General features: G+C 44.6%; 1 protein-coding gene across 1 annotated transcript; it reads right to left on the reverse strand.

Moving 5' to 3' along the window:
* Positions 1-4,031: 4,031 nt before the first annotated feature.
* Positions 4,032-4,631, reverse strand: LOC136537093 (uncharacterized). The gene is made up of 3 exons (XM_066529176.1): positions 4,310-4,631; positions 4,129-4,233; positions 4,032-4,057 (listed from the first exon to the last, which is right to left on the reverse strand). Exons 1-3 carry the CDS (start codon positions 4,629-4,631, stop codon positions 4,032-4,034), a joined length of 453 nt encoding a protein of 150 aa, XP_066385273.1.
* Between the last annotated feature and the right edge of the window lie 23,025 nt (positions 4,632-27,656).

Here is a 27,656-nt window from a genome sequence, read left to right on the forward strand (position 1 = left end):
CTAGACGTGCCTCGACCAATAGATCGGCCACAACGTCGAAGCCTACATCGACGACGTGGTCGTCAAGACTAGAACCGTCGACAATCTTATCACCGACCTTGAAGAAACTTTCTCCAACCTAAGCAAATACCGATGGAAGCTGAACCCTTCAAAGTGCATTTTTGGAGTTCCATCCGGTATCCTGCTAGGTTACATCGTCAGCGCTCGGGGCATTGAACCGAACCCTGATAAGGTCTCCGCCATCACCAATATGAAATGGCCAACGTGTGTCAAGGATATACAGAAGCTTACAGGCTGCATGGCTGCGTTAAGCCGATTTATCTCGCACCTCGGTGAAAAAGGGTTACCTTTCTTCAAGCTCCTCAAGGCCTCCGAGCTTTTTTCTTGGTCAGAGGAGGCAGACATAGCTTTCGAGCAGCTCAAATTGTTTTTAACAAAACCTCCAATCATGACAGCACCACGACTAGATGAAACTCTACTGGTTTACATCACCGCCACTTCTCGAGTCGTCAGTACGGCTATTGTTGTCGAACGCGAGGAAACTGGACACGCCTACAAGGTATAGCGTCCGATCTATTTCATCAGCGAGGTACTTAATGAGCCCAAAACTCGTTATCCTCATGTGCAAAAGCTGTTATATGCAATTTTAATCACCTCACGCAAGCTCCGACATTACTTCGAATACTACAAGATCACCGTGGTCACTGAGTTCCCTCTGGGAGACATTCTCCGCAATAAAGAGGCCAATGGTCGTATCATCAAGTGGGTTGTTGAGCTCGGCACCTACTCCATTGACTTCAGAAGCAGGCCGACCGTAAAGTCACAGGCGCTCGCCGATTTCATCGCTGAGTGGACCGAAATCCAAGAACCCATCACCGCCACTTGCCCCGAGCACTGGGTGATGTACTTCGACGGAGCCCTTAATATCAATGGGGCCGGTGTGGGCATTCTGTTCATCACACCGACAAAGGATAAACTCCGATACGTTCTTCGCATACATTTCCTGGTCTCCAACAATGCCACGGAATACGAAGCATGTCTCCACGGCCTCCGTATAGCCGTCGAGCTTGGCGTCAAATGCCTCATGGTATACGGGGATTCCGCGCTGGTTATCAATCAACTTAATAAAGATTGGTCCTGTTCTAGTGAGAAGATGGACGCTTACTGCGCCGAAATCAGGAAGCTTGAAGGGAAATTCTACGACATCGAGTACCACCACGTGGTACGGGATCAAAACCAAATAGCCGACCAGTTATCGAAGATAGGATCTTCTCGCACCATGGCTCCACCGGGGGTCTTCGTTCAGGACCTCTTGACACCATCCATTAAGGAAGACAAGGAAGTTGTAGAAGTACCCCCTGCCGAGTAGTTGGTACTCACGATACCTTCGCAGGTCACCGATTGGAGGGAACAGTTCATCAAATACCTCTCCAACGGCGAAGTACCCGCCGACAAAATCGAAACCGAATGACTAATTCACCGAAGTAAGCACTACATGTTGGTGAACGGTAGCTTGATGAGGAAAAGTGCCAAGGAAGGGATACTGCAGAAGTGCATCGTCCAAGACGACGGTGTGAAGCTACTATCTGAAATTCACTTTGGCTCCTGTGGCAATCATGCGGCTTCGAGAACACTGGTCGGCAAAGCTTTCCGAGCAGGTTTCTACTGGCCCACGGCCATCTCCGATGCTGAAAATCTCGTTCGACGTTGTGAGGGTTGTCAATTTTTTGCCAAGCAAATACATGTACCGGCACAGGAACTACAGACCATCCTAGCTTCCTGGCCATTCTCATGCTGGGGACTGGATATGATCGGACCTTTCAAACCAGCGCCAGGAGGTTTCCTGCATGTGTATGTCACCATTGATAAGTTCTCCAAGTGGATTGAGTACAAACCACTCGTTGTAGCTACTGCTAAGAAAGCAGTCGAGCTCTTTGAAGACATCGTACACAGATTTGGTCTCCCGAACAGCATCATCACCGACCTCGGGACAACTTTTACCGGCCATCATTTTTGGGACTTCTATGAAGAACGGTGCATCTCCGTTAAATACGTTTCCGTCGCTCATCCTAGAGCTAATGGCCAGGTCGAACGAGCCAACGGTATGATCCTCGACGCCCTCAAAAAAAGGCTCTATCAGAAAGAAGAAAAGCATCTAGGCAGATGGATCAAAGAACTACCGGCTATGGTCTGGGGACTGCGCACTCAAGCTAGTCACAGTACCGGCGTATCTCCATATTTTATGGTCTACGGCTCAGAGGCCATACTTCCAGCGGATATTGCATTCCAAGCACCCAGAGTAGAAAACTATGATGAAAACCAAGCAGCAGATGTTCGGATAGAAGACATTGATTGGGCCGAGGAAGAACGTCTGATTACTCATGTTCGCACATCCAAGTACCTCGAAGGTCTGCGGAGGTATTACAACCGTAATGTCAAAGGTCGTTCGTTCGCGATCGGCGACCTCGTCTTACGTCAGAAACAAAAAACCGAAGGACTTCACAAGCTGTCTTCACCATGGGAGGGTCCTTACGTCATAAAAGGTGTTACTCGACCAGGTTCTTATCGCTTATGCGACTCAGATGGACTCGATGTTCCCAACTCCTGGCACATAGAGCACCTTATACGTTTCTACCCCTGAAATGACATAGATATGTATTCTTTACTTTAATATTAATAAAGTTCTTGTCTCCATAATTTCTCTACATTTTTCCTCATCATAAATTTCACTTACCGTTAGCGGGCTACACGCCACTCTATGATGGCCTCCAATACGCTCGCCAAGTATGTCCAAATCGCCGAGCACGATTTCTCCAAATCGCCGAGCACGATTTCTCCAAATTGCCAAGCATGATTTCTCCAAATCGTCGAGCATGATTTCTCCAAATCGCCGAACACGTTAACTCGCGATCGCCGAACACGACTCCTCCAACTCGCCGAACACGATTTTTCCAAAAATCACCTACTATGCTTCCTCCGGGTCGCATAGGTTTTCTACAAAAACAACGACGGTCTTGCATTCCAATTTTCGCAACATAGCCCGCCGATCATCAAGCAGCACACCTTTTTCCATCTATTTTCAATGGAAACGACCCAGTCCATGACTACATCCTACACGCGCTTAGGGGCTCCGCCCTCTGTGTTACGGTTGGTCGGCTGCAGTTCCTTGGCCATGCCTGTTCGTCCTACACGTGTCAGCGCCTCTGCGCTCGACATTATGGACTATGGGCTAGTCAAGGCCTAGATTTCAAGCATGAACTAAACGTTCGGACGCCGCTTTAGCCATTTCTCTCGCCACGCTACTCAAGTTGGCTGCTGGGCAGCACGTTTTTTTGCAATAGTAACTCCGGAGGACACCAAGGCTCTAACATCCCACCAAACATACTATGAGCTTGGTGCTCTGTGTGTTGGGTGGTAGGCCTAGGTCTTATGACAACGCCTGTTTCTCCAACATACGCATGGGCCTCGCGTTATGTGTTACGGATCACGACCTAACTAAGGCATCAAGTTTAGTGAAAACTAACTGATCGAACACAGCTTATATTACGCATAACTACATCGGGTTGACAATACGACGATTCTTCATAGCCAGATAAATCAAGTATTATAGGCGGTAATATCCGGACAGTTCGTTAAGCTTCGCCAACAGTTTCTGTTTCGCCAAATAGGTCTATATCGCCGACAAGCACTTTCACCACATCCTCAACGTCATCCTCCAGCTGATGGGTTTGCGCGTCGTTCAGCCCATCGACGAACCCACCACCTATCGACTGGATGTCGATGAACGGATAATGGGACCGAACCACTGCAAGGGCATGAGTAGCGGCGGTCAAAACGGCGTCGCGGTTGAAGTTTTTGAAGTTCTCCCACGCTGCCTTGCATCTCTGAACGATGGTGTCCGGTCCTTGCTGCCTACCATCAAGACGGGGCGCCGGTTCAACGTCGACGCAGTCGAGCACTGGTTTTATTGCGGCAGTTATAGTGTTGAAGTTGTCCTTCTGGACTTTGGCTTCCTGCACCAGCATATCGAACTATGCCTTGGTTTTATGTCGATAATCTACAAGAATTACAATGGTTCGTCACAGCAAAAAAGTATTACGACGTCACTTCCAATCAGGGGAAACCTACCTTTCAATTCTTCGGCCAGTTTGTCGGCTCGCTCCGACTCCTTAGTTTTCTCTTGTCGGATTTGTTCGACGGTCTGGCGAAGCTGGTTGAGTTCTGCATCTTGCTCTGCAAGCACAAAAGATAAGAAATGGAAAAAATATACGGCCACTTACTGCAAAGCACATTATGTGAAAAAGAATACCGGATTTCAGCTTGGATACATCCTCCAACTGCTGGCACTTCTGGTTGAGCTGCTCAGTTTTACTATCGAGTTCTCCGTTTTTCTTGCTCAACTGCTCGGACATTTTCTTAAGTTCCTCGGATACAATCGCCAGCTCCTCGTATGTCTTCTTTAGCTGCTCGGACGAAGCCATTAGTCGCTCGGACAGAACCCCATTCTGATGTTCAAGGTCCCGCGAGTTCGACTCCGTAAGGTCCCGCTCGCGCTGGGCCCTCTGAATACTTTTCTCCAAAAGACTTAAAGCCTCCCAGAGTATCTTATTTTCCTCGGCGAGGGGCTCCATCCTCTTTATCAGTTAGTGCCGTTGATCGGCTGTCCGAGCTATCCCCTGCGGATTAACAATGAAAGAGATAAACCTTGATCTTCAGACAACATATATCGGTGTTATTGGCGCGGCACTCACCTCTATTTGAGTCATAACTCTAGCGACGGTGGATTTCAACCTCTTTATCTCCCGGGTGGTGTTTTCTTCCTCGACGACTACCACCTCTTCACCGCGTTTCCAGAGAATCCAGACGGACTAGGGCTCAGGTGCGGCACGCTCGATCTCCATGACCTCGTCCTCCTCCACCGTCGCTTGAGGCACCACCGGGGGCTCCGTGGTCGGACCGCCGCTCCGACCACTCCTGGCATCCCTGCGGGTGACGATGTTTGCTCCTCAGCCATTGATGGAGTCGCATCTGTAACCTCCGGCGCATCAACAATAGCCATAGTTTCCGCTTCCAAGGTAACGACTTTTTCAGTCGTAGCCGCAGTTGCGGTCGCCGATGCGCCCGTCGTGTGCGCCAACGATTCACCATCGCTAGGTCTGCTGGGAGCGGCGGCTGGCCCATCCTCTGTTCGTCGAGCGCTAGGGGACTCCTGGATGGGAGCAGTCATCGTTTTTTCCTCTAAGGTCATGGGCCTCGACGTCGCACTGCGTAATATCGGCTTCTCAATAACAAGGAGAAATCAAGGAACAATATTATTACTCCAAGGCAAATATACTTACGGTTTGGTCTTCCGATTGATTTTCTTGAATCGGCGATGCTTGCCTGACCCCCCAGGTGCGGCTGCTTGGTCGGCTTTATGGGAGGACTCTTGCGCCTCTACAGCGGGCTGCCGCTCTTCTTGGTGCCCGGGGGCACCCCCTTCTATGCGATGTTCGGGGACTTCGGTAGTTTGAATCACCGGGACGTCCGCCGTTGCCCGACCATAACTTTCTCATGCTCGATGCTTGGGAGCGTCAGCATCTGCCGGTGCCTCCGTCGTGCTCGGCGGAAGCGTTGACTGGCCCTTGTCATCGTCCGACCACTCCAGCACAGCCGTTCGTCATGGCCGAACTGCTCAGTCCTCTCCAAGAGAAATGCCGCCTGGTTTGTGTGCATGAGAGCTGGCGGTTTTTCTCCTTTTTTGGACCGGCTTGTCTACTGCTGGTCTTTTCCCGCGGACCTTCTCTGACACTGGAGATGGACTATCCGATGAGGAGCTCGGCTCATCCTCTTCGGACTACAGTGGCCGCCAAGGATCTACTCCTTTCGGCCAATCGGCTCTCGGCACGTCTGAAAAGTATATTGCCCTATCCTGCGAATGGATCTTTTCATAAGTAAGTCAGTCCTATGTTCGGCAATTAAAGCCTGATAGACGCGAAGCAAAATGATTACCTGAGGAGGTGGATTGGTGCAGTTGAAAGCCTTCGTTCCTTTTGGCCAGCTAAATGAGACATTCGAAGTAAATAGATCCATGGCACGGTCTATCACTTCCTTCTTCGTTAGACGGTCTATGTTTTCCCGGGTACCGTCGTTGTCACCTTTATAGTCAAATGTCGGGTGGGCCCTCTCTTTGCAGGGCTGAAGGCGCCGCACTATAAAGCTAGCCGCCACCAGTTCACCCCGAAGCTCAACGCCCTTAATCAAGTCCAGCTGTTCCATTACCTGCTCCATCTCAGCATTGTTGGGTTTCTCCGACCAGTTAATATGATTAACCAGAATGTGGTGGACGTCGCATCAAATCATTGGGTGACTTTGTTTGATATAGAACCATCTGGCATTCCAACCTTTGAGGGAGGTATTTAGTGGAACGCTGATATATTCGCTGGCCATCCCATCCCTAAGTTGCAGGTAAACGCCACCGACCACCTTGGAACCGCTACCCCCCTTCTTCTTCAGACAGCACAGGTGCCTAAAGAGGTTGAAGTGCGAAAGAACACCGAGAAATGCCTCACAGAAATGGTTAAAGATAGAAACATGCAGAATGGTGTTGGGGTGCAGATTACAGAGGCTAATCACCCAAAACTCCATAAGATCCCTTAGAAAGGGGTGGACAGGAAACCCTAATCCTCGCTAGAAATAATCCTCAAATACTACAGCCTCATCAGTATGTGGTGTCAGGAAGGGCTCACCACTAGCTGGCCGCCATCCAGCAGTGAGACAGTCTAGGAGAATGCCCGCCGCCACCATCTTATCGAGATCCGCCACCGACGTCTTCAACGGCACCCACTCCTCATCGTGGCTGGCTCCGGTGGCCACTTTCTTCGACTTTGCGGCTCCTTTTTTCGGTGCCATTTCCTATGGATTGGTCCTAGGGTTGGAGGCGAATGCTCGTGATTGGTGCGGAATGTGAAGCACAGGGATTGCGAAGGCAGGAAGCAGGGTGGCTTGACAGAGGTAGGAGGCGATGTGTGTGGCGGCGTGGTTATAAAGCACTTTCCCTACTCTCCCTTGACTCTGAGGGTTTTTGGGAAACCGTTCCCACGATCAGCGCTACTTCAACTCCTCCAAAATGGTTTAATGGGCCGCAACTTGGGCTATCGCATCACAGTAGCCCACGCCACTCATTTATCGCCGCCACTTATTCTCCAAATTCTCCGCATTTTAATGAGGCTCAGTAACTGATACTGTACAGCCATTACTCCGAATTTCTCACCGCGGTTTGATTTATCCGATATCTACGCCAGAAACACGGGGACTGGCTACCTGCTCAGACGGTTTACTAATTTCTGAGCCTGGCACCACGTGACTACGTCACCTACTGTTAGGCTCGAGGACTAAGTGGGCACACTTCACCTTGCGGTGAATGTGTTTGTTTTTTGTCTCGAGGCTACGCTCGGGGACTGGCTACCTGCTCGGATAGTTTACTAATTTCTGAGCCTGGCACCACGTGACTACGTCACCTACTGTCAGGCTCGGGGACTAAGTGGGCACACTTCACCTTGCGGTGAATGTGTTTGTTTTTCTAGACTCCAAGGCTCTAAAAGATAAAACCAGGTATCTTTACCCTCGTTTTCGGATTCTAAATGGGCACACTTCACTTTACCATGCAGGAATTTTTAATTTTGGACTTGAGCTCCTTACACCCTTATGACAAGCCATGCTCAAAACGTACTGCTCGGCGATGTTGTATGCTGCTCAGCAGCTGCTCACAACTGCTCGGCGACTCCTTATGGTGGTCAGACCATGATTTGGATAGCTCGGTTTTGGTTCGCACCTGCTCAGAAAGTCTCAAGACTGCGTTGCACAATGGGTACAAGGTGCTCAGGGACTAGCTGTGGGGGGTACAACCCCGGATACCCACGGCAGGTCACATGGACTATGCCTCTAGGGGTGACCCAGCCCACAAGAAAGAGCCTTACGGGGCACGATTCTGCTCGGCGACCCCCGCAAGGCATGGAGAGGATATGCTAAAGATGTTACGAGATCTGATAGGATACATACGATCCCATGTTTCTTATAATCTGTTATTACTTTTTGGTTATCTCTCAGATCTAACTGACTTGTAACCTTACCCCCCAGACTATATAACGCGGGCAGGGACCCCCTACGAATTCATGGCAAATCATACGATAGCTAATACAAACCAACAGACCACAGGAGTAAGGTATTACGTCGTACCGACGGCCTGAACCTGTATAACTCGTGTGTCTCTGTTGCCTTCTTGTTCTTGATTACACGCTCCTCTACTGATCAATCTACCATCGTGGGGTGCCCCTCGGTGGACTGCCGACGATATTCTATCGACACTTCCGCTGTTTTTACTCTGGTGTATCTATTTGAATAAACTATTGTAATACTGCAATGACTCTATAATGTGATCCTACTCGGAAATCATGGATGATTCGGGGTTCTCCGAGGACACCCGACAGTCTTCTTAAGTTATCAGGAACGTATGCATAGATGTCAAAGGTCATTGGACAGTGACAGGTGCATGTGGGCCCTATAATTTAGGAGGTTCTGCCATAGAATGGTATCAGAGCGATCGTTACAAAGTTTTTGTTGTATTGGTTTACGAAAACTTCAAAATGATTTGGGATGACTAAATTTAACTTGTTAATTTGGTCCAAATTGCTTCTGACTTATCTTATTTCTTTCTCACCATTCCTTATTTGATTAAAAGGTTTTATGTGGTGGAGTAGTAATTTTACTATGCCCTAAATAAAAACAAATGTTGTTTATGTTCTGTATAAGCTTTGATGATTTTGTTCGTAAGAACGATTCATGCATCATAATTAATTCACTTGTTACTTCCTTCGTCTCTAAGTCTGGGGGAGTAGTGTGTATGGGTTGAGTTGTGTAGTCCACCCTTACTGCTCTTGAGACTATTGTCAGATTGTTTTACTTGGATTAATCCTACTTTGTACAGTATGGCTCGTACTAAGATTACACCCCGTAAGTCCACTAGACCTAAAGGAGTTCCTCATCACCAGCTTGCCCCTAGGAACGATGGTGCTAGCAGTAGCAGCTCTAGGCCTGATCCTCAGGCAGAGATACAGAGGATTTCTGTAGAGTTAGCCTAAGCTACTAGAGATAGGGCTATGGATGCCATCTAGGTGGGCAGATTACAGGAGCAATTAAGACGTTTCACCATCGCTCACAGGAACTGCAAACGTATGTTAGTTCATACGGTGGAAGGAAGGAATGAAGCTTGGCATAGGGAAAATGTAGCTAGAGCTAGAACTCATGAGCTAGAATTCTATGTAGAAGATTTAGAAGAGCATAATACTTATCTACATGAGGAAGTTCATAGGCTAAGCAATATCCTAGATCCAAATCATTAACCCCAAGATGATGTAATGGATCCCGGTGTTATCCTTGCCGATGGTAGTGAATCAGAAGAAGAAGAAGAAGATCCCGAAGAATTAGTAATGATCGATGAAAGTGATATTGAGGGCGGAAATATTTTAGGAATGGATACCAAGCCCAAAGTTTGAAGTGATCGAGGAAGGGAGTAGAGTTGTATAATAGTTAGTTCTAGTTTAAGTTAAGTAGTCTTGTTTAAATATGGTCTTGTGTTTAAATAAGTGAAGCTAGTGTAATGAGTTGTAGTACGCTCTTTTATCAATCAATAAAGGCTTGTGAGTAAAGTTTGGTTTGTTGTGAATAGATGCGTCATACGCGGGGTTCGTATATTCCTGGTATTTCACAAGATGAGAACGGTATTCCAGATCCACCACCAATTCCAACAAATCTGGCTGATGCTATAGCCGCACTTGTCAATGTGACGGTTGAAAATTCTCGTTTGCTTCATGAGATGGCTCAAAGTAATCAGAATCAGATGTAAGGAAACCGTGGTCGCCATCATAACAGGTAGGAGGCTACATATGTTGATTTTACAAACACAAGACCACCGGTGTTCACTAAGGCAGATGAACCACTGGAGGCTGACGATTGGCTTCGAACCATGGAGCAAAAATTTGATCTTATACCATGCACAGAGTTTTAGAAACCTATCTTTGCTGCTTAGCAACTTAGAGGTGCAGCCGGTGCTTGGTATGCAAATCTTATGGCCATGCAACCCATAGGTGTTTCGTTAACTTGGATGAAGTTTCATACTGCTTTTAGAGCCCATTATATCCCAGAGGGAGATATGGCTATGAAGCTGGATGAGTTCCTTGCTTTGAGGCAAAGGGATCAGACGGTTATGCAGTATGTGGGAAGATTCAATCATCTGTCGCAGTATGCATCTGAACATGTCAATACGGATGCTAAGAAAAAGAAATGGTTCATGAGGGGTCTGAATACCAAATTATAGACTATGATGACAACTTGTACCAATGTCACTTATCATGAGGTAGTGAATATTGCAATTGCTTCAGAGGCAAAGTATCGGCAGCATAAGGAGCTCAAGAAGAAAAAGAGTATGCCATCTGGATCTTTTGGGGGAAATCCAAAGAGGCAGAGGGTGATTTATCATCCAATAAATCATAATCATCCTCCTTATTGTCTGCCGCAGTTTCAAGCATGTCAGCAATCAAATGTCTGCCCTGCTACAACTTATCAGAATCCACAATCGACAAATGCTTTTGGGGTTTCTGCTTCAACGCCCCAGGGTCATAAGTATCCCTGTTTCTATTGTGACAAGCCTGGTCATTTCTCAAGGGAATGTCCATATCCCAGGCAGGCTAATCAAAGTTATCAGAAGGCCCCTGCCAATCAACAACAAGGTCAGGCACAGAACAAGAATAACAATCAAAATGCTTAGAAAGGCAAAGATGAGAGGAAGATAGGACGGGTGTTTTATATTCAAGCTAGGGAAATTCTAGAAGGGGAGCCAGTGATGATGGGTATGTTTCCTGTTGCCAATCACCCTGCAGTTATACTTTTTGATTCTGGCGCATCGCATTCATTCATCAATAGAACATTTGTGGTGAAGTATGAAATTTCAATTGGGGCAACAAAGGAAATTTTCTTTATACAGTCGCCCGGGGGACTATGTACTAAGGAAATGGTATACCAGGTACCCGTAAACTTGGGTGGACATATTTTTCCCACTACCATGATTATCCTTAAGGATCAGGATATAGACGTAATCTTAGGAATGAATTGGATGTATCAGCATAAGGCTGTTATAGATGCTTTGAATAGAACTATAAGGGTGAGTTTGTCAGATAGTACTTCTCAACTTCTCATCCAACTTCCAACCTTAAGAAGATCAGTGGGCAAAGTTTGTGCAACTACCGTCAAAGAGATTAGAGATATCCTGGTAGTGTGTGAATTTCCGGATGTGTTTCCTGAAGATCTACCCGGTCTACCACCTGATAGGGATGTCCACTTTAACATAGAGTTGCAACCTGGAACAGCTCCAATTTCTCGGAGAGCATATAGGATGCCACCTAAGGAGTTAGCCGAGTTGATGACTCAGTTGCAAGAATTGATTGAGAAAGGGTTTATCCAACCTAGTTCATCACCTTAGGGATGTCCGGCAATTTTTGCGAAAAAGAAAGATGAGACCCTGAGGTTATGTGTTGACTATAGTCCGTTGAATGAAGTGACCATCAAGAATAAGTATCCATTACCTCAGATAGATTTGCTTTTTGATCAACTGGCTGGAGCCAAAGTTTTCTCCAAGATAGATTTGAGGTCAGGATATCACCAAATCAAGATAAAGCCTGAAGATATTCCCAAAACGGCATTTACCACAAGATATGGATTATATGAATATTTGGTAATGTCTTTTGGTTTAACAAATGCTCCAGCTCATATCATGTATCTGATGAATTCAGTATTCATGCCTGAGCTAGACAAGTTTGTAGTAGTGTTTATTGATGACATTCTAGTATATTCCAAGAACAAGCATGAACATGCGGAACATCTCAGAATTGTTCTGACCCGCTTGAGAGAACATCAACTTTATGCTAAGTTTAGCAAGTGTGATTTTTTGGCTTAAGGAAGTACAATTTCTTGGACATGTCTTATCAGCCAAAGGCATTGCAGTTGATCTAATCAAAGTGAAGGATGTGCTTAATTGGAAACCGCCAACCATAGTTCATCAAGTTCGGAGTTTTCTGGGATTGGCGGGATATTACCGTCGTTTTATTCCAGATTTCTCTAAAGTATCAAAGTCCATAACTGAGTTGTTGAAGAACCAAGTCAAGTTTGTCTGGTCGTCTGATTATGAAGAGGCTTTCTAGACTTTGAAGAGACTGTTGACTACTACACCAGTATTAGCCCAACCTGATATCGAGAAGCCATTTGATGTTTATTGTGATGCTTCAGGTATTGGTATTGGATGTGTGTTGATGCAAGAAGGCCGAGTCATTGCTTATTCATCTAGGCAACTTAAGCAACATGAAGAACACTATCTAACTCATGATCTAGAGTTAGCAGCTGTGTCCATGCTTTGAAGATTTGGCAGCATTACCTGCTTGGTAATACGTGCCATATTTATACAGACCACAAGAGCTTAAAGTATATCTTTACTCAGTCAGAATTGAACATGCGACAAAGAAGATGGTTAGAACTGATTAAAGATTATGACTTGGAAGTACATTATCACCCCGGTAAAGCAAATGTGGTTGTAGATGCCCTTAGTCGAAAAAGTTATTGCAATTGCCTGACAGTAAGAATAATGGGTTTGACTTTATGCCAAGAGATGGAAAAGTTGAGTATAAGGGTGATTCAACAAGGAAGTTTAACCAATATAATTGTTGAAGCCACTATTCAAGATCAAGTTATTTTTGCTCAGAAGGAAAACAAGGGTGTAGCCCATATCAAGGAAAGAGTTAGGAATGGAAAGGCGGAATGTTTCAGCATAGATAATGAAGGTGTGCTATGGTTCAAGGATCACCTGGTGGTACCAAAAGTTACTGAGTTGCGGCAGTCAATTCTTGAAGAGGCACATGCTACTAGGTTATCTATCCATCCGAGAAGCAACAAGATGTACCATGACTTGAAACAAAGATTTTGGTGGACCAAAATGAAGATAGAAATTGCGAGATATATAGCAAAGTGTGATACTTGTCAGAAAGTGAAAGCTATACATTTGAGGTCTGCTAGAGAATTACAACCATTGCCTATTCCAGCTTGGAAGTGGGAGGACATAAGTATGGACTTTATTATTGGTCTACCCAAGACATCAAAGGGATTTGACTCAATATGGATTATTGTATATCGACTCACTAAGTCAGCACATTTTCTTCCTGTCAAGACTATATACCCCACTGTCCAATATGCCAAGATATATTTAGCAAGAATTATGAGTCTCCATGGAATACCAAAGACCATAGTGTCAGATCGGGGTACACAGTTTGTCTCCAGTTTTTGGAAACAATTGCATTCTTCATTAGGTACCAAGCTCCTGTATAGTACAGCTTATCATCCGCAGACTGATGGACAGACTGAAAGAGTCTATCAAGTGCTTGAAGATATGTTAAGGTGTTGTGTCCTTAACTATTCCAATAAGTGGGATGAATGCTTACCTTTGGCTGGGTTCTCATACAACAATAGTTATCAGGAAAGCATTAGAATGGCTCCATTTGAGGCACTCTATGGTTGTAGATGCAGAACATCATTGAGTTGGTCTGAGCCCGGAGAAAGAAGGTTCTTTGGGGTTGACCTTGTGAAAGAAACAGAAGATAAGGTTAGGCAAATACAGAGTAATTTGAAGATAGCTCAGTCCCGCCAAAAGAGTTATGTGGATAAACGACATAGACCATTGACATTTAACAAGGGGGATTTTGTGTATCTGAAAGTATCACCAATGAAGGAAGTTAACCATTTTGGTGTTAAAGGCAAGTTGGCACCTCGATATATTGGACCATTTCAAATTTTGGAGAGGTATGGAAAAGTGGCATATCGCTTGAAATTACTAGAACATTTATCAGCTATACATGATGTGTTCCATGTGTCTCAGTTGAAGAAGTGTCTCCGAGTGCCTGAGCAGAATGTTGAGGTTGAAGGAGTGGAACTTTAACTAGATTTGACTTATTCTGAATATCCTATCCGAGTGTTGGATCAGAAAGATCATGTTACTCAAAGGAGGACAATCAAGTTCTACAAGATACAATGCAATCAACATTCAGAAGAAGAAGCTACTTGGGAATCTAAAGATTATTTGTTAGAAAACTTTCCAGAGTTTCTTGCGTCGATATAGATTAATGTTAGTTTGCTTTGTTATGGCAAATCCTATTTGTAAAGGAACCTCAGCTGTTTTATGAATAGATTTTGGATATTTTGGATTGACACATTTCCTTTTCCATTACTTACCCTATGGCTTTGAATCTCGGGGCGAGATTTCTTTTAGGGGGAAGGATTGTAACACCCTAGGTGTTTAAATATTAAAAACAGGACATGTCTTCATATGCATTGCAAGGCATTGGTCATATTGCAACCTTTGATATGCATTCACTAAAACAAGTTTACATTTATGTTATAAGTGTTGCTTGGTATTGTTTGAATCAAGTTCGAAATCTTTGTACTGATTTGAAATTCCGAAAACCCTGATTTCCAATGATTTATTTTGAACTGAAAAACCCATTTCAAAATCTAAGCACATTTTGGGGTTGAGCCTTAAAGCAAAATTGTAGAGATTGTTGAGTTGTACAAAGTTTGTTTTTGGAGTTTTCCAAGTTGTTTAGTAAAATTTGAAGTAATTTGAAAAGGCGAAATTCCTTAAATGTCCCCTATTTGAATTCAAAAGTTCATTTCAAAATGTAGACCGAATTAGGGGTTGGTTTTAAAAGCAAAGTTGTAGAACTTTGAATTTTGAACAACTTTTATTTTTGGAGATTTTTTAGTTGTTATACAAATTTGGGAGTAATTTGAATTTGAAAATGAATGGCAATTCTGTAATTACTGTGAACAGTGTTCACCGCCTAAGCTACATGGCCGGCGACCGTCTTCGGCGTTCCAGGCGCGCGCGTGGCGGCCTTGGCTTCGCTCTGGCGTAGGGAAGGCATCGTCGTGGCTTCCTTGAGCTTCTAAGTCGCTCTATAAGGCCGAGGCGCTGTCGCCGTCGTTCTTTTCTTCTTCTCTGTTTTTCCCGTCGGCCTTGCTCATCTCCGGCGAGCTCGCACCGTTGCTGTAGTGCTCCACCGTCGCAGCTAAAGCCAGTTCCAGCTCCATCTCCTTCTTGCGTGTCCACCCAGCCAGCTTTGGTAGTCTGATTTAGCTGAGAACCCGCTGTGAGCACCCTTCTTCCTCGCAGCCGGCAACCTCCCCAGAGATCCCGTTTCACCGTGGCCAACGCCCTCCGATGAGCCGTTGCCTGTGATCAGTGTACCTACGGCTTCATCTCGATGCTGTGGTACTTAATCCATTGTTGCTTGGTCATTTTGCCCACTACAGTCGCCGATTCGCCGCCGTCGACGATCTCTGCTTCGCCGTGACCGGCGTGAACGTTGACCCGCCTCTCTGTTGTTCCTCCGGCTTGTCCACCGCCTTCAACGTGATCGGGGTGAGCTCCTGGTTCTTCCTGTGCCTTTTGTTTCACCGTTTTTAGCTTCGTTTCACCAGCATAGCGCTACCGTGCCACTGCGGCCGCCATGGCCGGCGTCAGCCTTGAATCGTGCCGTGATTGAGTTAGCTAGTGTCTCCAATCGATGCGCCATGTTGTTGTGAGTGTTTTGGTACTTTGGCCGTCGCCGTTGGACTCACCGTCGGCGAGTTAGCGCCGGTCAGCGCCGTCGCTGTCGCGGCCAAAGCTAGAGGTTGGGGATGACAGGTGGGACCCGGGTGTCAGCGACCGTGTAGTTCAAAATGAATTTTCTGTTTTTCATATTTGAATGAATAGTAATGTAATTTGTTAATTTTGTGTAGATTTATTTAGAGCTCCAAAAATTATGAAAATTTTTGTGTGATCTCTCTATGATGAATTCTATTTAATAAAAATATAAAATGTTGTTTTTCAATATTTTTGAATGTGATAAAAATTACTCAATTAATTAATAAATGAGTTTCCAGGATTTTTCTAGGCTTATTTATGTATCCAAAAATTATGAAAATTGTTTTGCCACTTAGTTATCATGTGATGAACATTTAGAAAAATTTTGAGGTCAATTGGAACAAGTTGATTTATTTCATAATTCTTAATTAATTAATTAATTAATTCATAAAAGCAAATAGTAACCTTTAGTGATTTAGGTTTTGTTTGAATTTTTGATTGAGTGATGTCCTTGGGTCATTAGTTGGTAATGATCCTTGGCAATTGATGTGAGTGTTACGAAAATGGTTTAGTTAGTTTGACTTGTAATTGTACCACGAAGGAAAGTTGTATTCAAGTCGTTAACTTTTGCATCCATCATCGAGCATCATATTTTGTATCTCACATCATGTTAAACATGGCATTGTTACTACGTATAGTGAATGAAGGTGAGCACATGGTAGTTAATCAAGTAGTTGAGGAGATTGATCCGTCTGTGGAGGTTGGTGTTGATATCGGTGGAACGACTCCGGACCTAGATTTTTCCGTCAACGAAGGCAAGCCCCGGATGCATACAACCCTACCTTGTATTTTACAAATTGATTTCGCTTTTGCTTCTATTTACTGCATTAAGTGATTAGGAGTCAAGTAAAAAACTGAATTGGTACATTACCAACCTTGTTATTCCATATTTACCCTGTTACCAGTTTTAATTCGTATATGCCTAGTTATGCTTAGCTATGCTTAGAACGATGAAAGTCGGGTGATTACCTGTCACCTGCAAGTTTTAAATGGAATTTTTGGTTACTTATGTTATGATGTGATATGGGGATGTGGAGTAATAAATCTAGACCGGGCGGACTCGGTGTGTGAGAGCCACAAGACGTGGAGGTCTTGTGAGCGGGTTCTTTCCGCCTGTGTTGATTAAGGCCCGTACCATTGTTGAATTGCATGAGGTGAGAGACTTTGTAGTACTAACCACATACTCCGGTAAGCCTTAACTTGGCTATTCTATTACGAGAATGGCTACTCGCGCACTGGGAGTGGAGAGATGGCGGGAATAGCATGTACCCATGTGGCAATGGGCTGGATTGGTGGAGTACTGTATTCTCGGGTGGCACAGACCCGTTCTAGTTTAGAGGATCTGAGGGTAGGTTGATATATGTAGGTCGGGGACCTGCATATGTCGTGTGGTATGGAATCCCCAGCTGGGTTTTAATCGGTTCGAATCATCGTTGCTCCTCGATTATGGAGACTCAACTCACTGTTCATCATCGTAGTAATAAATAACTGGAACTTGAGGATGGTCTGTGAAGGTGTTGGTTGTGAAGTTTCATGATCTCAATGCGGATCATGTCAGCTTTGTATATGATCTTATGAGGTTTTAAATGTTGATGTATAGAATTTTATTAAAAAGCTTTTACGTAAAAGAACTTTGATTATTGATAAAGCCGTACCTTGACTCCCATGAGCCTGCATTCCTGCGTTCTTTTAATTCTTATTTCGGTTAAGTCTTGTTGAGTACTTTTGTACTCAGGGTTTGTTGACCCTTGTTGCAGGTGAGCCTCATGAGCAGATCTATTTTGGATCGTGCTGCATGACTATTGTTCGATCTGATGATGAGAAGTAAATGTGTGGCCCTTGGGTAGGGCAGTTTCATTGTGTGTTTTGTATTATATTATAATGCCACTCCACTATTTCATTTTGTAATAATCATCGAACTTATTTGTGAGGTTTGAAACTACTATTTTGTAAACTATGTTATTGTAAGACTTCCGCTGTTTTTACTCTGGTGTATCTATTTGAATAAACTGTTGTAATACTGCAATGACTCTGTAATGTGATCCTGCTCAGAAATCGTGGATGATTCGGGGTTCCCCGAGGACACCCGATAGTCTTCTTAAGTTATCGGGAATGTATGCATAGATGTCAAAGGTCGTTGGACAGTGACAGGTGCATGTGGGCCCTATAATTTAGGAGGTTCTGCCACATCTGTGCATAGTGGAGATGTCATGCGTATGGGAGATAACAACCCACGTGCGATCGTGGGCATTGGCTCTGTTCAGATCAAGATGCATGATGGCATGATATGCACACTGAAAGATGTGAGACACATACCAGGGATGGCCAGAAATCTCATCTCCCTCAGCACACTTGATGCCGAGGGGTACAAACACTTCGGTTCAGGTGGAGTGTGTAAGGTATCAAAAGGATCTCTCATTCATATGATAGGTGATATGAATTCTGCAAAGTTATATGTTCTTAGAGGAAGTACTTTACATGGTTCCATCACTGCTGCTACTATTTCTAATGATGAACCAAGTAAAACTAATCTCTGGCATATGCGTCTTGGGTATATGAGTGAACTTGGTATGGCAGAATTGATCAAGAAAGACCTGCTGGATGGTTGCACTATGGGTAAGATGAAGTTCTGTGAGCACTGTGTTTTTGGTAAGCACAAGAGGGTAAAATTCAATGCATCTGTTCATATTACCAAAGGTATCATTGATTATATATATGCTGATTTGTGGGGGTCGTCTCGTAAGCCCTCTTATGGTGGTGCTCGTTACATGCTTACCATTATTGATGATTACTCTAGAAAAGTGTGGCCTTATTTTCTGAAAAATAAAGATGATACTTTTGCTGCTTTTAAAGAGTGGAAAGTTATGATAGAAAGGCAAACTGAAAAGAAGGTAAAATTGCTTCGTACTGACAATGGCGGTGAATTCTGTTCGGATGCTTTTAATGATTACTGCAGGGAAAAAGGCATTGTCAGGCACCACACCATCCCATACACTCCTCAGCAGAATGGTGTGGCTGAGCGCATGAACCGAACCATCATCTCGAGGGCTCGTTGCATGTTGTCTAATGCTCGTATGGACATGCGTTTTTGGGCTGAGGCTGCTAACACCGCCTGTTACTTGATCAACCGGTCACCTTCTATCCCACTTAATAAGAAAACACCAATTGAGGTATGGTCTGGTATGCCTGTTGATTATTCATAGTTGAGAGTTTTTGGTTGCACTGCTTATGCTCATGTTGATAATGGAAAGCTAGAACATAGAGCCATTAAGTGTCTATTTCTTGGTTATGATTCTGGAGTTAAAGGATATAAGTTATGGAATCCTGAAACTAAAAAGACTTTCATGAGCAGGAGAGTTGTTTTTAATGAATCTGTTATGTTTAATGACAGCTTGTCCATAGATGTTTCTTCAGTTGGTTCTGATGAGGAGCAGCAACATGTTAGCGTGCAAGTGGAGCATGTAGATGATCAGGAAACTAAAATTGTTGATAACAATGTTTATGATATTGTTCAGCACTCACCTCCTGTTTTGTAGCCTCAAAATTAGTCTATTGCGGATCGCAGAACAAAGAGGAATTGTGGACCTCATCCACGTTTAATTGAGGAATGTGATATGGTTCATTATGCTTTTAGTTGTGCTGAATAGGTGGAGAACATTCATGAGCCGGCTACGTACACTGAAGTTGTTGTTTCTGGTGACCGCGAGAAGTGGATTTGCGCTATGCAAGAGGAGATGCAATCACTCGAGAAAAATAGCACATGGGATGTTGTGCGCTTGACTAAACAAAAGAAGGTCATTCGTTGCAAATGGATCTTCAAGAGAAAGAAGCGTTTGTCTCCTAGTGAGCCTCCAAGATTTAAGGCAAGGTTAGTAGCAAAAGGTTTTAGTCAGATTTCTGGTGTTGATTATAATGATGTGTTCTCTCTAGTTATAAAGCATAGTTCAATTCGTACATTTTTTGGTATTGTTGCTATGCGAGATCTTAAGCTTGAGCAGTTAGATATAAAGACTGTGTTTCTACATTGAGAGCTCGAGGAGGAGATATACATGGACCAGCCAGATGGGTTCATAGTACCTGATAAGGAGGATCATGTTTGCAAATTAAAGAGGTCCTTATATGGTTTGAAACAGTCTTCTCGTCAATGGTATAAAAGGTTTGATTCTTTTATGATGTCACATGGTTTTAAGAGGTCTGAATTCGATAGTTGTGTGTACATTAAATTTGTTGATGGATCACCTATATACTTGCTATTATATGTTGATGATATGTTGATTGCTGCCAAGAGCAAGAAAGAAATTACTACGTTGAAGAAACTGTTGAGTAGTGAGTTTGAGATGAAGGATCTTGGTGCTGCTAAGAAAATTCTATGTATGAAGATTACAAGAGACAGAAATTCTAGATTGTTATTTCTTAGTCAGCAAAGTTACATTAAGAAAGTTCTTCATCGTTTCAACATGCATGATGCAAAGTCTGTTAGTACTCCTATTGCTCCTCATTTTAAATTATCAGCTTTACAATGTGCTAGTACGGATGAGGATTTTGAGTACATGTCAAGAGTTCCATATTCTAGTGTTGTTGATTCTTTGATGTATGCCATGGTTTACTCTTGTCCTGATTTATCATATGCTATGAGTTTGGTTAGTAAATACATGGCTAATCCTGATAAAGAATATTAGAAGGCTGTTCAGTGGATTTTTAGGTACCTTCGTGGCACAACAAATGCTTATTTGAAGTTTGGCAAGACTGATAAGGGACTCACTGGCTACGTGGATTCAGATTTTGCTGCTGATTTGGATAAGAGGAGATCTCTCACTGGTTATGTGTTCACTATTGGTGGTTGTGCTATGAGTTGGAGGGCAACATTGCAGCCCATTGGTGCCATGTCTACCATTGAAGCAGAATACATGGTTGTTGCTGAAGCATGTAAAGAATCGTTTAGTTGAAAGGTTTGTTTGCTGAGCTTTGTGGAGATGATTCTTGCATTAATTTATTTTGTGACAGTCAAAGTGCTATATATCTCACTAAAGATCAGATGCTCCATGAGACAACGAAGCACATTGATGTCAAATACCATTATGTTCGTGATGTTGTTGCGCAAGGTAAGCTGAAGGTATGCAAGATAAGCACACACGATAATCCTACTGATATGTTGACAAAGCCAGTTCTTGTTGCTAAGGTTGAGCTTTGCTCAAGCTTAGTTGGTATAACTGTTTAGCCCAAGAGGCTATTTGGCACCGAAAGTATTTCTTTGTTGTTTTAGGGTGAAGGTTCGTTTTATGCTACAAGAAGGAATTTGTCTCAAGGTGGAGTTTGTTGAGTTGTGATCCAAATTCAGTTATGTACAAGATAAAGGTTAACTTCTGCCAGAGCGAAGTGAGGCCCATCGCCGGGAGGCTTGGGCCGAATCATCGCCTATTAGGGTTTTCCATCTCTATATATACCTCCTATATAAGATGTCGTCTTGGGATAAGAAAAGTTATAAATCCTCGACATTTATAACCTCACCCAATATAGTAAAGATTTGTTGGTTGGTGCCCGTGGTTTTTTCCCTTCTTCCTTGGAAGGGTTTTCTACGATAAAATCTCGTGTCCCCTGTGTTTGATCTACTATTCTTCGTCGTTTATATTGCCTATTGTTTCTAACAGCTTAACTGCAATAAAATGGTTAAGTAGGTGATTAGCATTATGGCAGCATTTGTTTATTATTATTGGGCTCAAATAGATGATTGTGGTGCTTCCGTGCACTTGTTTGGGAAGAACCAGGTTCTGGCCTTGTGGAGTCTGTTTAGTTTATGCTAGCGTGTGTGTGTGTATAAGGCCTTATAATTTAGATTGGATTTTATTGTAGGGTTTATTCCCCGTCGAGTTGCCACTCGAGAAATCCTAGATAGTTTATTGATCCGGAACCCTCATTGGATTTGTGTTAGTGTGTGATCAGACGTTATTGTCTATGTTGTGGGGAGGGGGGGCACCTCCGGCGAGCCACCCCGCCTATCCTCGCCCGCTAGGAGAACCCTCATTTGCCTCTAACGGGAGACCTCCGATCGAGCGGTTTCCGCGTCGAAGGTTCTATCACGGGGTAGTTGTCACGGCAAGCATCGTTGTACGTCGGGTGTCACTGAGTGTGGGTCTCTGGTGGCTCGGTGGACTCAAGAACACAAGAGAAGACATGTCGATGTATCTTAGTTCAGGCTATCGGAGCCCTACGTCTAGCAGTGTGGTTGTTCTTTGTATTTAAGAGCACCCAAATCAGGGGTTACAACGAAAGAGAAAGAGATTTGATAGGGGATCGCTCAGTGCTATCATAAGACTCGTCGACAGTGAGGTTTCTAAGCGAAAAAGACTACATACTTTTTAGGGTTATTTGGATTCATGCCATTACAATTTTTGCACTTCGGAGATATGTCATTACTATTCATCTATTTGGAGGCTTGCCATTATAATTCTTCTTCAGCATGAATCGTGTCATTTTCTACGTATTTGACAGCATTGGTCCCATGTGCAGTTGACCAAAGGCTATTGTATTCCCATATGGACCAAAATACCCCGGTTGTTCCTCCCCCTTCACTCACTGATGGGTGGGTCCCACATGTCAGCTTCTTCAATCTCCAGCCATCCTCACCCCCTCCACCGCCCCATCCACAGCGCGAGCAAGTTGGACACGAGGCTGAACGCTCCGGCATACACGACGTGGGCATGGCCGGCGTCATATCGTGGTGGACGCGAGGCTGAGCATCACATATGGCTATGTCGACGGTCTGGGCGGCAGTTGCGCGATAGCGTCCTTGCCTTTGGCGATAGCCATGGTGGTAGCATGGCTGTCCCTGAGCTCCGCAATGAGCACGACCTCCTCAGCGGCAGGTGATGGCTTGACGACCACCCGGAGCACGGGCATGTGAGGGACATGACCTCATGGAGTGCGGCAAGCGTTGCGGAGGTGATGGTGGCATCTGCGTCCTCAGAGCGGATGGCACCGAGGAAGGGCCACAGCGCCGCAACCACCAAGGGGGAGGGAGAGAAGGCGAGGCCACAAAGTGCGTAGAGGGAGCAACGAGCGGGTGCTAGGCCGATGTGTCGGTCTGCGGCCGTTACACGCGGGTACCGGAGGCCATGGCACATGACAGCGAGCATGGTGTTCATGCTGTCGGAAGCTAACATGTGGGACCCATGCATCAACGAGTGAAGGGAGGGAGAAGCAACAGGGGTATTTTGGTCCATACAAGAATACAATAGTTTTTAGTCACATGTGCATTTGCCCAATGCTGTCGAATCCGTAGAAAATGGTATGATTTAAGTTGGAGAAGAATTATAATGACAAGTCTCTAAATCCATATCTCATAAGCATAAAAATTATAATGATATATGACTTCAAATGACCCTACTGTTTATGAGGACCATGGTCTTGTGTGAGACATGAGTTCAGAAGGAATTGAACCCGCGCGCGGCTGCATGGCCATGGCCACTGCCACCGTTAGCCACTCGAGCCTCGGCTCGTGCTCAGAAGAGATAAGTGTTCATGAAAAAGAGTAAGGCAGGTGGCAGTGATAAAAGAGAAAGAGGATGGTGAGACAATAGTGAGTGAATGAGTGAACCCCATATTTGCTTTTTTTCTCTTGGAAATTTTGAACGGTACGGTGGTGGTCTGGTGGAGCTTGGAGTTCCTTTTTTGAAGGAGAGTGGAGCTTGGATTCCTAGAGGTGCCTATATGCGAACCACATTTATAAATGGTATTTATAAATAGTATTTCTAGAGGCGGTTGGTAAAACTAATCATCTCTAAAAAATATGAAATGTTTTTTTGAAGTGGTTAGTGTCATCAACTACCTCTAGAAATATAATTTTATCTTTAGAGCAGCTATAAATAGTAACCATGTTGGAAAAAAAATGGTTTTGTATTAGTGATAATCCTTAAGGTTGGCTTTAATCTAAATAAATATAGAAAAAGGAAGTATACCTATTTATGTTTTGAAACTATCTATTACTTATTGGTTGTACAACTATTTATCTTTTTAACAACTCTGTTGACAAGAAAACAATACAATCAACTTTGCGATACGCAGCGTGCTTTAATTTGTACTGAACAGAGTACCACATCAGAGTTAAAGCCTGATCATACAGTTAGGGTTACTAGGTATTGAATAGTCCGTAATTGGTGTCATGATTCTTCTTCTACTCACCGATCACATTGACCTTATAGTGAAGTTGCAAGTTGTTCTTGCCAGGATCCGCAGCGGCTGTGTGGAAAATAGCATCTACCCCATCAAAAGCTGAATAAAAAAATTATACTCCATATAGCTGTAGGGTCTTCGACCCCTCCAGATTTAGAAACTTTTTATTTCTCCATAAGCTGTAGGGTATTTAGAAATAATGATTAATCTTTTATTGTTATAAATTATACCCCTCCATTCTAAATTATAAGTCATTAACTCATTATGATATTTCTCGTCATATAGCTTTTGATATACACCTAAATATACATTATGTCCAAATACATAGTAAAAGTTATGTATCTAAAGAAGCCAGAATGACTTATAATTTAGAACAAATGGAATATATTGGAAGAGAAAATAAAGATCAAATCGTGTAGCATAGCAAATGCTCATAGTGGATCATGGGTTTGCACAATCCCTCTGAATGTACTGTACATGACCACTTGAGGAACAGTGACGGTGCTACGCACTACGAAAGCATTTTTAGAGGCGTCTATTTGGCTCATCTCTACTAAGTATATCTCTAGAGACCAATAATTTATAGAGGTGAATATCCAACCGTATCTAGAAATCGAATTCTAGAGACAGACCCAAACCTATCCACGCCTAGTTGAAATCTAGTTGCCTCTTGAAATTGTTTTAAAGAATTTTGTAAATCAAACCCAAAAAAAAAAGCAAAAACATTTTTAACCCAGGGAAGCTCAAAAGTCACGTGGTTTTCACTTGCATGTAGCCACGAGGATCAGACTCATAACCTCAAGCCTCGCTCAATCATTGCTTATTACCAGTCCAGCTCAAAATCACTCTTAATCAAGTGGTTGGTATGATCCATTTGTATCCATTTCAACAAATATTGTAATTTATATTTGAGACTCTAAACTAACTCAAAAAAATATTTGAAATAAAAAAGGTTTTGGCCACTGCTCCAATACTCCTCTTTCTAAAAATTGCATGATCTAAAAGCAGCCTATCTAGCCAATTATTTTTCCTTTAATTATTTTCTCTTTTGCCTGGCCCGTCCAAGCCCAGCGACCCTGACCCAAATCCAAAGTAATCTCTCCCGGATCCTATATTTTTGGGTGCCCAGCTGCCTGCTCGTTTCATTTCCTCGTTGAAGGAGACGGGCGGCGACCATTCCCAGCGGTTGTCCTGCGCTGGCAGCCAACAGATCGAGCACGGCGGCACCACCAGTCCTCCGTCCTCCGGATCACACGTCCTGAGAGCCGGGAGGCTGAGCTGACGTTCGTCGTCACGGCAGTGTCACACGCCGCTGGGAACCGCCGGTTCACCGCACGCAGGCAGCGTCATGCTCGTGCACGTGAGGAGCGGTGTCGCCTCTGCGTCGTCCAGTGCTCTCTGTTCCCTCAGTAACAGGCGTGGCATCGAAACTTACTCTTCGACACTAGAAGCCTGAATAAACTGTGAAACTGCGGAAGAAAGCAGCTTTTCTCTTGGCATTGTAATATGGCTGTCCACTATATAATTCTAACAATTCAATCTCAAACAACTTTGAACAAGACTAGGAGTTTCTGGTTTTTTATAGGACTAGTTTGGCCGTCGCGCTCCTCACGCATGTTCCATCGCAAAGATGTTGTCGACACCGTCTCCCGCGTGGGCGCTTTGGTCCGCACCTGCACTGCCGCGCACTCGGTTGGTCGCCGAGGCCCGCGCCATCCACCTCCATGGCCCTGGCCGACGCCAAGACGACATGCTTCCTCTCTCCGGCACTACCCTCGTGCGGCGGTTCAATGGAAACGGGAGAAAGATAGAGTTTGGACCGGATAGGGATGAAAACGGATCGGATACAAATGGATATCATTAATATTACATTTGTTTTCATATTTATGTTCGGATTCGAATACGGATACCATGCCGGATAGAATACGATTGGATATAGACATCATAAATATACGATTTGAGTATTCGAATTCGCTAATTAGTTTACTCCTGTGTAATTAATTTTATAATTAGCTCATCTTCCCTCCACCTAGTTAGCATCCGAACGTCCGATGTGACACGGACTAGGCTTTAGCCCCTGAATTTCTAGGTTGCTACAGAGTCGATCGAGAAGGGAAACCGCATGGTGTGGGAGGCGAGGTCACGCGTGATCCTTGTGTTCATGTTTGTACGAAGAATGCATACGCCGCGGCAGGCGGCAGGGAGAGGAAGGTGCGCATGGCTCAACGGGATTGGGTGGGGTGTATGCGGAGTAAGGATGGCCACGGGCGGGTTCGGATCGGTTGGAGTGTTAGGGCACCCAAAACCGAAACCCGAACTTAAAACCCAAATTTGCCCCGAACACCGATTCAGGTGAAAATCCATCCCCGAAACCGAAACCCGCGGATCCCCGAAACCCGATGGATTATTCAAAATCCGATTTGGGTTAGCCTCCGCAGATCCGCTCTCCACTTCGGCGTCTGCTTTGCCTCCGCCCTCTGCTGCGTGCGTCAGAGGCACGCGCGATGTGGGCCGCGGCCACCTGCCCACCCGCCGATGCAGTCACCCACCTGCTCTGTGAGGTTGCCGCTCGCGCACACCCTGATGCGCCCGCCGCGTGCTCACGCCATGGCCACCAGCCCACCAGCGGCCTGTCAGGCCACTGCCGTCGCCGCCACGATCGCCTGCCGCTTTGTGAGGTCGCCGGATGTTGAGGACACCAACGTGTTTCCCTCCCACAGCTACCGAACCGCTGCCATGGGCACCGACGCTCGCTGCTACACCAGATTCGGGAGGATGCGGCCACCAGATTTGACGCCATGCCAGAGAGAGGGGGAGGGAGGGAGGGAGGGAGACTGGGTGAGGGTGAGGCGCCGCCGCATCGAGCAGATGAGCGCGCCTGAGCAGCCGTCGTGTGGGTGGGATGGATGACTGGGCGACGGGGTGAGGGGATTTGAAGGATATATACCTAGGGTTGCTAGTGGGCTGAATTGTTTTGGGCCCCGAATGGTGATCCGCAGGTAAAATTGAAAATCCACCCCAAACCCGTAATATTTCAGGTATCCGAACCCGAAAATCCGTGGGCGAAAACCAAAGCCCGAAACCAAAACCCGTGAACCCGAAATCCACGGATATCCAATCTGAATCCGACCCGCTGCCATCCTTAACGCGGAGACGGAGTCCCGGCCTGCTACCTTCTGTGCCTGGGCGAGTATGCTCTGGACCTAGGGCTGCGCAGAGTTCGTCCCAAGCTACTTGTATGTTTTCTTTAGTTGGCCCACATAAGACGGCATTGTTTTCTTTAGTTTGGGCCACATGAGACAGGGCCTACCCAAACATACTTCTTCATCAGCATCGTTTATCTTCTCCACGACAGCCGCCATGAGGTGCACTTTTTGAGGTTGGCCAAGCCACGCGCGCGGAAGGCAGCTGATGTTGAAGATTCGTTCATCAAACGCATCGTATAATTAAGGAAGTTCATGAACAGTTTGTTTCTTTTGTTAGCAAACGAATACTCCCCATTTTTTACATGTCACATTAGCTTCTTGTTAAGTCAAGCATTACTATATATCTTTGATCATCCATTTTTTAAAAACCCTTATAGTTCACAATATTGAATTATATATTATAAAAGTATTTCTCATAGTAAATCTAAAAACATAAATCTTATGTCATGAACTTATATAACTTTTTTTTAAATCAATGGTCAACTTAAGACAAAGCTAATACAACATATAAATAAAAA

This window comes from Miscanthus floridulus, chromosome 2 (genome assembly GCF_019320115.1).
Source record: "Miscanthus floridulus cultivar M001 chromosome 2, ASM1932011v1, whole genome shotgun sequence".
Taxonomy (NCBI): Eukaryota; Viridiplantae; Streptophyta; class Magnoliopsida; order Poales; family Poaceae; genus Miscanthus; species Miscanthus floridulus.

What these genes read in the sequence shown, in the direction of transcription:
- LOC136537093 (XM_066529176.1), bottom strand. Translation starts at nt 4,631, where the DNA reads ATGGAGCCCCTCGCCGAGGAAAATAAGATACTCTGGGAGGCTTTAAGT. An exon ending in TGTATCCAAGCTGAAATCCG is followed by an intron (nt 4,234 to 4,309) that starts GTATTCTTTTTC and finishes TTGTGCTTGCAG; the next exon opens with AGCAAGATGCAGAACTCAAC. An exon ending in ACTGGCCGAAGAATTGAAAG is followed by an intron (nt 4,058 to 4,128) that starts GTAGGTTTCCCC and finishes TAATTCTTGTAG; the next exon opens with ATTATCGACATAAAACCAAG.